The sequence below is a fragment of the Papilio xuthus genome, unplaced genomic scaffold (assembly GCF_000836235.2).
Source record: "Papilio xuthus unplaced genomic scaffold, Pxut_1.1 DF824992.1, whole genome shotgun sequence".
NCBI classification, from domain to species: Eukaryota; Metazoa; Arthropoda; class Insecta; order Lepidoptera; family Papilionidae; genus Papilio; species Papilio xuthus.
The window spans coordinates 314,406-326,084 of NW_013533657.1; the positions used below are offsets into that span (position 1 = coordinate 314,406).

General features: G+C 44.5%; 4 protein-coding genes across 4 annotated transcripts in view; 2 read left to right on the plus strand and 2 right to left on the minus strand.

Annotated features, from left to right (window-relative positions):
- Sec31 (COPII coat complex component secretory 31) overlaps positions 1-4,696 on the minus strand; it is an 8,439-nt gene extending 3,743 nt beyond the window's left edge. The window contains exons 1-16 of the mRNA XM_013324217.1: positions 4,619-4,696; positions 4,195-4,415; positions 3,807-3,943; positions 3,016-3,185; positions 2,821-2,903; positions 2,541-2,657; positions 2,303-2,447; positions 2,043-2,192; positions 1,806-1,958; positions 1,584-1,658; positions 1,357-1,457; positions 1,172-1,284; positions 1,017-1,093; positions 645-710; positions 300-384; positions 15-160 (exon numbers count right to left, since the gene is read on the minus strand). Of these exons, the coding sequence (XP_013179671.1) occupies positions 15-160; positions 300-384; positions 645-710; positions 1,017-1,093; positions 1,172-1,284; positions 1,357-1,457; positions 1,584-1,658; positions 1,806-1,958; positions 2,043-2,192; positions 2,303-2,447; positions 2,541-2,657; positions 2,821-2,903; positions 3,016-3,185; positions 3,807-3,943; positions 4,195-4,397 (1,821 nt within the window). The 5' untranslated portion in view covers positions 4,398-4,415; positions 4,619-4,696. The remainder of the gene's footprint in view (positions 1-14; positions 161-299; positions 385-644; positions 711-1,016; positions 1,094-1,171; positions 1,285-1,356; positions 1,458-1,583; positions 1,659-1,805; positions 1,959-2,042; positions 2,193-2,302; positions 2,448-2,540; positions 2,658-2,820; positions 2,904-3,015; positions 3,186-3,806; positions 3,944-4,194; positions 4,416-4,618) is intronic.
- A 437-nt stretch (positions 4,697-5,133) lies between these two features.
- Positions 5,134-7,908, plus strand: LOC106126508 (trichohyalin). Its single transcript, XM_013324218.1, has 10 exons — positions 5,134-5,175; positions 5,270-5,433; positions 5,510-5,685; positions 5,774-5,977; positions 6,065-6,185; positions 6,281-6,451; positions 6,644-6,765; positions 6,963-7,106; positions 7,350-7,449; positions 7,666-7,908. Exons 2-10 carry the CDS (start codon positions 5,278-5,280, stop codon positions 7,906-7,908), a joined length of 1,437 nt encoding a protein of 478 aa, XP_013179672.1. The 5' UTR covers positions 5,134-5,175; positions 5,270-5,277.
- LOC106126655 (uncharacterized) lies at positions 7,707-9,465 on the plus strand. Its single transcript, XM_013324405.1, has 4 exons — positions 7,707-7,842; positions 8,019-8,207; positions 8,288-8,377; positions 8,545-9,465. The coding sequence occupies exons 2-4, from the start codon at positions 8,049-8,051 to the stop codon at positions 8,608-8,610; spliced, it is 315 nt and encodes a 104-aa protein (XP_013179859.1). The 5' UTR covers positions 7,707-7,842; positions 8,019-8,048; the 3' UTR covers positions 8,611-9,465.
- A 1,004-nt stretch (positions 9,466-10,469) lies between these two features.
- The window catches only part of LOC106126656 (pericentrin), a 34,976-nt gene continuing 33,766 nt past the window's right edge, over positions 10,470-11,679 (minus strand). The window contains exons 35-38 of the mRNA XM_013324406.1: positions 11,483-11,668; positions 11,141-11,352; positions 10,924-10,990; positions 10,470-10,810 (exon numbers count right to left, since the gene is read on the minus strand). Coding sequence (XP_013179860.1) covers positions 10,711-10,810; positions 10,924-10,990; positions 11,141-11,352; positions 11,483-11,668 — 565 coding nt within the window. The 3' untranslated portion in view covers positions 10,470-10,710. The remainder of the gene's footprint in view (positions 10,811-10,923; positions 10,991-11,140; positions 11,353-11,482; positions 11,669-11,679) is intronic.

Genomic DNA, 11,679 nt, shown 5'->3' on the forward strand with positions numbered 1-11,679 from the left:
TGGGGGGCGCACACTGGCGGGTGCGGGTGCGGGTGCGGGGTGGTGTTACCGAGGGCGGCGATGACGAGGGCGTCGGCGACACGGCGCGCCTCCAGGCAGAGCTCCACCGCCTCCTCCACGTTGCCGCACACCAGCGCGCGGCAGATCATGCTCGAAGGATCTGTACATACGATAAATAAATTATTAAATATCAATAAAATTATTAAGGGTGATATTGTCTTTTCATATCGTCGTGTCTCACACTACAAACATCGATACAAACCAATTGAAACTTTAAAATGATCAAAGTAAGCACACACCTTCAGCATTGGGTATGACAACGTCGGACACGGGAGGCGACAGCTCGATGTTGGCGAGCTTTCTCTCGATCAGTGTGTGCGCGTCCTGCGACAAAGAACAATAATTTCTATCATTTTGCATAATTTCTTGCCATTGTATCATTATAATATATGTTTAAATACATAAGCCGACCTCTAGTGAAGCATTACCAATTTGCATATTGATAAAGGGAAAAAATTTGAAAAGATTAAAAAGGCGAACCTTAGTAAGGAAAGTTGTTATAGCTCCGATACTAAAATAAGTCCGTTTAAGATAGATATGTAATGAAGATGTATATGTGTGTGTGTGTGTGTGCGTGCACTCACCGAGAGGTCAGCGCTGGTGTCGGCGGTGTCGGTGGAGAGCTCGGCCTCAGTCTCGGCGGTGTCGCCCTGCGCGCGCGCAACACGTTACACCCACACAAGGAACACCCGACACTTAGTGTACTCATTGCAAAACATTTACAAACACAACGTGCAGTTAACTTATTGAGGTGAGGAATAATGTTAGCAATAAAAGGCTTTATTAAGTACTGAACTATTAACTTAAGAACCACAAAAGCCGATGAGATCAATATTTCAGAACTTTTAGATTAGTCCCAATTTAAGGAGATAGGTTTGTGAGATTAAAAAATTGTAGATAGAGCCATTACAATGAATGAGTTAATAATGATTGAGATAGATTGTGTATGTACTGACTGTGGTGAGTGTGGTGGGCGCGTCGCCAGGTGTCGCGGTGCTCTTGAACTTGGCCGGGATCTCGTCCTGCTTGAAGCCTGCGCAACGATAACCACAATTGGTATAAAACTATGTATTTGTAAAGAAGAAATCTGTGAATGGTATCGTGTACATACCGAGCAGGTTGAGGACTTCAGTGCGGAAGGTGGGCAGGAAGCTGGCGCGCAGGAAGAACCAGACGTAGCGGTCGTGCTGGTCGGCGGCCGCCTCTCCGCGCTGCCGGCAGTACCTGCGCACACGCATGCTGTATCTCTGCCTCATGCTGCACCGGACCTCGGCACAGCTCGGCCGCACTACTCACTCCGCCAGCTGGTCCGCCGCCGCCGGCTCCTGGCTCAGCGTCAGCCCCAGCACGCCGTCCAGGGCCGCCGCCTGCTCCACCAGCTCCGGCTCGGTCACCACCTGCGCACACAGACATCATAATCATTCAATGCAGACTCCAAATAAACAAACATGTACTCGTGTGCTAGTTTATTAGATTTTAAAAATTATATCACAAAATAATTTTAAATTTATTTTAATTCGTACCTGACTAATGTAGACCATCTTCTGAGAGCCGACATCTTGCGGGCACTTGTCGAAAGTCACCAGCTTGCCACCGAACTGAAACAAAACTATACATATAAATAACTTTACTGGATATAGATCTGCGGCTCCGCGGTATAAATTGAAATGGCATATATACAAGTAATTATTGTTAATATATTTCTAGATAGAAGGAAGAGGAAGACTGTATGTGTGTATATTTACCGCGAACTTAGCGGCGAGGGGGCGGCGCAGGAAGGCGGGCGCGCGGCTGGGCTGCGGGGGCGGGTGCGCGGGCGCGCGGGACACGCTCGGCAGCGCGCCCAGAGACCCCGCCACACCGAACGACTCCAGCATGCTGCTCTGCTTGTGCGCGCTCTGACAACACACCACATACACTTTCTCTTTCTCCTCCTCTTGACCTCAGTGTAAGTAACAACTCCGGCTCGCAGGACCACTGACCGTCTGCAGCTGCGGCGCGGCGAGCAGCGCGTGCACCGCCACCTGCTGCTCGAAGGAGGCGCTGGAGAGCAGCGCGGGGCAGCGCGGGCACCACGACACGTCGAACGTCCACGCCGCCTCCTGGCACACCTCCACCACGATCTCACCGCCCTACAACACAACACAAACACTAAATCACCATAATACTATACCTCACAATCGTCAGGCAATTATTAAATACTTAAAATAGGCATATATTAGTGTGATAAAGTGTAACATACAGGCTTAGTGTTGTTAGGGTTCCATGCTAGCAGGCGGCCGTCCTTGCCGGCAGACAGCAGAAGGTCGGGGTCCTGCCGGCACCACGACAGCGCCAGCACGCCCTTGTCGTGACCCTCCAATGTTACCAGCGGGGACGCCGCCAATCTGAACACGCAGGAAAGCAGGTAAGTTCAGTTGGATGTCTAAATATTTTAGGAATTGCACAGATCTAGAGATGTCATTTGAGGTATATCTGACCTGAGATCCCACAGCTGTATGACGGGCACCTGGTCGTCCTCGGATGCGATGCAGAGCTGGGTGGCGACGGCTGGGTGCCAGGCCAGCGAGCGCCAGCGCGTGCGTGACTGCGCGTCACTGCACACGGACACATAAAACATCCATTGAGGTAAACAAGCACTCATTATCAATAGATGGAAACTTTATGTTGAAGTGTCTATCAGGTAAACATTGAAATTAAAGTAGAAAAGGCAAAATATGTGTATTGCATAAGTCATCTTAAAACACTAGATCGACTTACCTAAGTTTCATGATCGGCTCATTCTTCCTAAGGTCCCAGACGACACAGCGATTTGCAAATGTTGATCCTAAAATATGTTGTACCTAAAAAATTTAAAATAATAAACAAAAGTAATATTGCAAATTCATGTAGAATAACACAATGTGTGTAAAAACACAATGTTGTTTAATGAACACCTTTGTGAGGTTTATTTACCTGCTGGTTCCAGGCGAGCCCCTGGACATGATCGTAGGGCTGGTTCCTGTTGCCAGGGGACATGGGCTGGCTTGTGTTATTTAGGTCCCAGATGAAGATCTCACTCTCCGATGCACCAGAGGCAAGCAAGTTCTTCTGGTACGGATTAATATCCAGTGCTGACACGTGGCCTGGTTTGTGGGAAACTTCATTAGTGCTTGGTTTTAAAGGAGTTTAATGAGTTGTAATGACAGAGACAATGTACAAACGTAATTCACAGAACAGAAATACTGCATTGTGTATTCTTATTGTTTTCTGTACCTACTAAAATTTATTTAAACAAGCAACAGTATAATATAATCTATGAAAAATTAATAAAATATGCCAGAATCAGTTCAAAAGTTGACTCACAATTACAGTAGCTTTGACATAAGAGATAATGTTATCTTGTAATGTTTTGGTTGACAAATCTATCTACATATCTCTGTGTGTAATGTGGGCCGAGTCCATACTAGCCAATTGATGTTGATTAATTTTTAATGGTTTTAAATTGCATTATAACCATAAACACTGTCATATTATGTAGTATGCGGACAGTAACTACAATAAGTAGAAATTTTATCTCTTTTGCCCTTAGCTTAATCATGGAGAGTACTGCACAGTTTGACAAAATTTCTATGGGTACAAAGAACTTATAGTAAGCCTCCTCTTAGGCAATGCTCAAACATTGAACACCTCGGTGTTCCCACTGCTGGTTTGCCCCCTTCTTTTAAAAAAAAAAATCATTTTATTAGTAAAGCATAACTACTCACCACTGTGTTTAGAGCTACTTCCGACAAGTGCATCTGCGGAACTAGTCTGCAGCTTCTCTGCATTGTAGAATTGCAGTAGACCTCCATCACAGCCTCCTACCACCACTCCTGCTCCCGACCACACCAGCTTTTGGAATCTGAAAAATTTATTTATTGTTTTGTAATAACAATTTACTAGTTCAATTAACTTGCATTTATATGTCATTCACTGAATATTTTCTAATTGTAAACACCAAAATCTATTTTACAAGAGCTTTATCTTAAAATAAACTTTATACATAAGGAATTAGTTATCATTTTTAAGTCTCTTCAAAATCTAGCCTTTTCTTGTGTTGGTTTTTAACTTAAATACTGACTTTGCAAATGTTATGATGAATAAAACACCCACTTATGTTGTGTCTGCAGACTAGCTTTGAGCTCTAAATCCATTCCAGGCTCCTCCAAATTGAGAGAATATAGTTCCAAGCTTGAATTGGAACTGAACGATGCATCGACTTGCTGGGCAGCGGTGCCGGCCGCCAGCATAATTGGATACTGCTCCGCTGGCGACCAGCTCACGTTCACCGTCCTTTTTAACTCTTTGATCTTCATTTTTAAGCCACTCTTTCACTGCAATGCACAGTAATATCAATAAAAAACAAGCCGAAAAGCAAATACAGTTACAACGTAATTATGTCACCACTATTGATAGAAAATAACTGCAGGAGTATCAAAAGACATGAATCAGAGAATGCAAATTAATTTTGAAAGTTGCACAAATTATTTTTATTACTAAAATATAAGTAATTTTAATAATGTTTCAAGATATTCACCATAAAAACACCGAGTTGGCACTTCCAACGTGGCTGACATAAATATTTCTCTTTTGACAGATTTCTTGACTTAAAATGTCACCCAGTATAGATTAAAAATATTTTTTACTTATGTTATAGATTAAATAGGCATATGATTCATCTTCATCTACTCAAACATCATCATTCATCCACCATTCGTAATCTCCATTTATTTTTGGTTAAGTACTGAGTTACGTATAATTACTAAAATTACAGCCATTAAATAAAAGAGCATATCAAGTAGAATGTAAACGACTATTCAATGTTATAAGTTAAGGATAATTTCCATAGCAACAAACTATTCAAATGCATTTTATTGCACTAGTTAGTAGGTAAGGTTGTTAAAAATAATTTATTCCGTTGCTCCATCGTCTTTTTTTGTTAATAAATTTTGCCAGGTATTGAAAGAGAAGAAAATGTAGAAAATATGTCAAAGTTTAATTTGACAATATTTATAACTCAAAATATAAATCAGAAATAATAAATAGTTATTTCTTTACATTAATGTCTAAAATTTTCAAAAGAAAATACTAAAGGTAAGTAAGTCATGATGTAAAGCACGTATTGAAATAAAGTTTAGGTAAAGTTTTTTCACTTTCTTTGTATCAAGAACAATCGGACTTTTCCCAGACTTCAGGATGCCACTTGTGATGAGCAAAGACGAGTGGTCTCGCATCGTGAGCTGGACGGACTCCAACCGCGAAAACCCGGAGACGGTGCGGCGGCGGGAGTACATCCGTTACCTGCACGAGACCAGCCAGGCTATGACCAAAGCCTGGCCTAATTCCCTGGAGGTACCTTTTTCTCGTTTACAATTTTTGACTACTTCAACTCCTATAAAGGAGGTATGTATATGACATAATATTCTAGAATGTGAACAAACGCAACGAGGAGCTACGCCGTGCGCGCGTAGCGGCGGCAGAGCAGGCCAATACGGACTTCTACAAGCAGTACGTACGCCGGCGTCGCGACGAGCAGCGGCGGCTCATGGCCGGCGCCAGGGACATCATCTTCAAGAACAAGGACGCGCCCAAGATGTTATTGAGGTGTAACATAGTTTAGAGTCACTGTAGAGTTAGTGCCAGTGCTCTCTTGAAATAAAAACTAGTACGACTCATCTCCATGGTACTGCAGGGCAGTTATAGAGTCGGTGACGCAGAAGGAGCGCGAGGAGCAGTTGAAGTTCCTGGGGGAGCTGCGGCGGCAGGCGGCGCAGCGCAAGCGCGACGACGACGCGGCGATCACGCGCAACGCGGACGAGTGGAACCGACTCATGGCTACCAGGAAGCAGCGCCGGTTTGAAGTCAACAAGAAATACCAGCGGGAAATTTTGGACCAGTAATTCTAGTTTTGCTACAACAAACTAATGTAAAATGTTTCGTTAAGTTTTACATAAGTCACGACACGATCGCGGCGAATGCGCAGAGCGGCGGAGGTGGCGGAGCGCAGGCGGCGCGAGCACGAGACGGAGCTGCGCCAGCAGCAGCAGGACAACATCAAAGCGAACGAAGAGATGGACGCCATCAAACAGTTCGAGGACGATTTTGTGAGAATTTATTATAATGATTACATATAAGTTTATATTTTAACGACTTCAAAAAAGAAAAGAATGTTTATATCTGTGTGGTCACTGGTCGTCAGAAAGAGCGGGAGAAAGCGCGCATCTTCCGCGACATGGAGCAGGCGCGGCGCGAGGTGGAGGCGCGGCGCGGCGAGTGCGCGGCGCGGGACCGGCTGGACGACCGCCTCATACGAGTGCTGCAGAACACGCGCGCCACAGTCGACCGCCGCCGCAAGCAGACCGAGAAGGGAGTCAGTCTCCTCAGCCTATCACCGCTCCCACCATTAAAACAATGCTCCAATTTTTTTGAAGCCCGAAATACCGTTTTTGTATTTTAATGGCAGTCGCCCGTCGTTAAGTTGGCGGGAAAAAAGTAGGGGGCGGGCTCTTCACTGTTTCGCAATCGCTTTCGCCCTCTCATCTCCTTATAATTTAAATCGCAGATCCAGGAGGAGAAGCAGCGCGTGCTGCACGCCATCAGCCTGCAGCTGGCGACCGGAGACGCGGCGCGCGAGCGGCACGAGCGAGAGATCCTCGAGAAGGCCATCAAGGAGCAGCAGCTCAAGTCAGTCGCGCGCGGGTCTTATTAGTATTAGATGTAACTATTTGTTTCAGCAGTTCTCGACTGATGGAAATAATCCTTCCGCGTAGTTCACCAAAAAGATTAATCACTTTTGTCGAAGTCATCCAATAGTTTTACGATGGTCTACTTAAAAGACATTAATCGGAAGGGATAGTTGAAGATATTGTATACTCTCGCAGAGAAGAGGCGCGGCACGAGATGGAGGTGCAGAAGCGGCGGCGCATGCGGGCGGAGCGCGAGCAGCTGCACCTGCAGCAGCTGCGCGAGGAGCGGGAGCGCCTGCACCGCCTGCACACCACGCGCTCCTGGGAAATGCTCAACAGGTCTCCAAACGTATACATTGTTGAAGGTTTTCAACGATCCCGGGCTTCGACTTCCATCCAAATTTTTCCATAATTAGGGCATTTGACAATTGCACGTTTTCAACTTTGTTGCTTATCGATAATTTGTAAAATGTCATACAACATAATGATAAAAAGCTCCTGCCGATTTGTCCAAAAAAAAAAACGTTTTTGTCCTTTACATTTTTATCTAAAAAAGCAACGAATGACAAATTTTTTGAGCAGATTTAAGAACGTAGAGCTGTACGAGGAGTACGTGGCCAAGCTGCGCGAGGAGAAGCACCGCAAGACCCAGGAGCACCGCGCGGACCTGTTGCGGCTCTGGGTGCGTCTTGCGCTCACATATATTATACTTTGTCTCGAACCCTTCTTATGCACGTCAAATTATTTGTCAAACCTCAAACGTGCTTTGTAAACGTGTCATGTAAACTTTAAAGTATTATCTTACATTTTTTACCTTTGTCGCCCCTCACCATTACAACATCGAAAATTCACCCTGAACATAGACGAAGCTTCGACTGAAACTTGTAATGCGATGCAGAAAGAGCGCGAGGAGCGCGACGCGGCGGAGGTGGCGGCGCGGCGCGAGTTCTACGGCGCGCGCGCGGAGCGGCTGCTGCGGGAGGAGGAGCGCCGTCTGCTGCAGCACGCCGCCGCCCTCGTGCAGGAGGCGCGCCAGCACCACCGCCCCGAACACCCGCTGCACCGCGCTGTCGACGTACGTTCTGCAGCATCAATAACATCCCATCCCATCCCATCTCATTGTTGGACTAGTTTACGGTAGACGTTCCGTTGCCTTGTTGTCCCGGTTACCTTCTGGAGTCATGTACGCGTGGAATTTTGATCCTGGACAAAAAATATTTATAGAGAATACATGATTGTGCACTTGTGCAGAGCTACTGCAAGCAGCAGCGGCTGTACAGCATGCCGGCCCTGCCGCGGCCGCTGCAGCTGCACTTCCCGCAGTACGCGCCCGAGGATCGCTCCGGGCAGGCGGCGCGCCTCCACCTGGACGAGGCCCCGCCCTCCACACTGGCCCCGCCCACAACTGACGCGGGGAAAAGAGATGGACTCCTCCAAGGGGTATGTTAAAACTCGCCATGCTGGTTCTAACCAAATTTGACACACTTTATGGATATTTTCTAGGCTAGTTTTAATTCCAGGCTAAATCTGCGAGGGGTGTAGAGGAAGAAACTGAACAAGCATACAAGCGGCGAGGACCTGCGAATGGTCTGCAGCGGAAGAATGTAGAGGTAAGATTTACTTCTGCCCGAGATCTGATTATTATATTATAATATAACTTTGTTACGATGCGTTTCAAAGGCATCGTCAGCCGACTTGTAACTACAACAACAACTGTTTACTGGAGTATGAAGTCTTTGGACTGACTGTACTGTTAAAGGTGTAATGATATTTTCAGGAAGAGCTGAAGCTCCCCCCCATAAGCCAGACAGATAAGCAGCGCGTCTCGCCGCACGGCAAATGATACAAGTTATATAGAAATTATTATTTTATTTTTATATGTTTAGATCTGTATTTTTGTTTTGTTCATTGTAGAGAGTTCATGGCACAATGGTGAGATGGGTGACTAGAGATGACAAAATTTCCTTGTTCTTGTTGTATGTTCATGTATGAGACACGCCCGCACACACACAAAGATGGAGACTATCAAATATATATTTCATAAAACTTTATATTTTCCATCTAAAATATTATATATATGCTCTCGTCGCGTCTCATGCATTTCATAAGATAAATAAATATTCGTTGGGTTTACAAAATAGTCGTTTCCTTAATATAACTTAAATGTAATTTAGACAAATATTATAAATGGCTACAAGATTCTTTGGTCACATTGAGTGTAGATTTTGTTCGACGGTGGATTTCATACTTTTGGCTAAGATAAGTTGGGATGTCAAATGATTAACAGAAAATTATAATTCATAAAAACAAACCGACAGACCTACTTACATTAGTTACTATTTACAATACTAGGATATTTATTTTAAACTTTTTACATGTTAAATAAAATGTTGTATTTTTGTGCGCGTTTAAACAAGTGTTGTTTGTATCAGAGGTAAAGGTTTTCTTTTAGTTCACAATGAGATAGAATTCTGCCAATCGATAATAAAACTCTCGGCAATTTAACACTATATTCCACTTTGGTTCGTTATTGTCTACAATGATAACAAAAATATTATTGTATCGGATCAAGGATTCCTAAATTATAAATCTATGGAAATGATAAAAAATCTGAAATGCGACATGTCATACAAATATAAATTCTTATCAACAATAAAGTCAACGAAATGTAAACCTAAAAAATACCTCAATATTATTTGTAGAAAAACAATAATCTTACATACAGAGCCAGGCGGAGCTGCTGCACTTGTTGCTCCTCACTTCAATCAATGTCAGAGAAATTGAACAGAAATGTCAGAAAGTAGTCAGTCAACCAATGTGCAGCTTCTCGTCAGGTCAAACAATACTGTTTAAGAGTCCCACATACTTACAAGCAGTCTATCCCTGTTCTTTCCTAGATAACATGCATTCGTCGTCTCTCTCTACTTCATATTGTAACCGCTCATTAGAAAGGGACAGAGCTCTCAGTCAAATGGCAACTCAGTCGTGGAACGTTCGAGATTCGGTCGAGTCGCGATCGCTAACTTAACCTAAACTTAGCCTAACTTGTACTTTTCTGCGTCTCGAAACTAACTTGTTACTTAGTACTTGTACAGATATGGCAAGTCGCTTTTTCTTTGAAACTATAATAGTTCAATAGAATAGAGGTAAAATAAGTTTATAGCCCCAACATACTCCTTACTATCATAGCATCCGTTCGACTTCAAATAAAAATTATGCGAATTACAATCTAATCATTTGCTAAGTTTTCCACATATGTATTTTCAATGTTCTTATATTTTACGTCTTATATTAAGTCTTCTTATAGTTGGTTTTTGTTAACAAATATTTTCATACAAACACGAGAGCATATAGCTTTTTATAATGATGGTAGGTAGAGACATATCTCCATATCTTTTACGCGCGCAATACAACTTGCGGCAAACACAAAACAAACATAACCCTAGGCGGACCCAATAACAACCGAAACTGTAATTTTACATCTTAAACACTAATATAAATAAATTAAGTAATAAACTAAAAATATATTGAATTTGGCACTAGTCTAATACTTAGCGTCACTGCGGTGAGGAAACGCGGCCCGATGCTCTCACTGACACGCATCTTCACATTTTATATGTGTTACATTTGAAATAACTCTCTCATTGCCTTAGCTTTATAAGTTGTCCATACTGTCACATACATGATTCATGATCCTTTGTAATTACATAAATATTAGAAAAATTGTGCAATATTTGATTAATGACATTTATATACGCGAAATATTAAGGCACCATTATAAGGCGGAGAATTAATAAATTCAATGTAATTAAGTTAATTGTTTTGGTATCGAGTATTGGGTGGAGTCGACTTGTGTGCGCGGGGCCTGTGAAGTGAGCGGCGCAGTGGGCGGGGCCAGTGATGTGGGCGGGCACAGTGGGCGGAGCGAGTGCGCGTGCGTAGGTCACGGCACGTCCCGCGGAGACTCCAGCACCTGGCTAAGGCAGCGGCTGACCGCATCCAGCTTGCTCATGTAGGCACTCGCCACGTCGCCCCGGGGTGAACTGCACATCACAACATTTTCGCTACAAAAGTTTTCTAATCCCAAAGAAAATACAAAATCAACAAACAAAAAAAATACAAAAATTAAAATATTATACTCGTAGTATGAGCTCACCTCATTAAATAGAATTCATTCCGCGGCGTGCTGACGCCGCCGGGGGTTTTTCTTACGTCGTCATCCACTGCAAGATTAAAGGAAACGTTTAGTTAATTTTTTGTCAAAGGCAAGCCCTTCATTTTGACAGAGGCATAGCGCAGTCATTGATATATTTTGGGTACAAAGATTGCAGAATTGATGTGTTTGATAGTAAATGTTTAGTTGTGAGTATTACCTGCGCGGGCAGCGAGCGGCGTTAGTGCGCCGTATGCGGTGAGCGGGGACTGGGGCAGGTGGGGCACGTGGGGCACGTGGGGCAGGTGGGGCACGCGCGGCGTCTGGGGCAGGTGGGGCACAAGCGGGGACTGGGGCGAGTGCGGGGCGGGCGTGGGGGCCAGCTTCAGCCGCCGGGACAGCACGCACCGCGGCGACACCGCCGGCGTGCTCCTGCGCACCACAAGCGATCAAGCTAAACTCAACTTTAATACCTAAGTAAAACTGTGCGTGCATTTACAAATTAAAGCATGTAATAAATGTAAATTACGTTATAACACATACGGTGCATCGTCAGACTTACATAAGGTTAATTCTGGAGGCGTGGTGCGCGGAGGCGGAGGCGGAGGCGGAGGCGGGGTCGGGCGGGACGTGGTCGTCTGCGTCGTGTGCGGATCGCAGCAGGCAGGAGGCGGCGCTGCGCGCGGCATACCTGCGTCGCACCACATACCCCATGCGCAGCACTGTTATCACCACCGTCACCACGCATCTAAAGGAAAA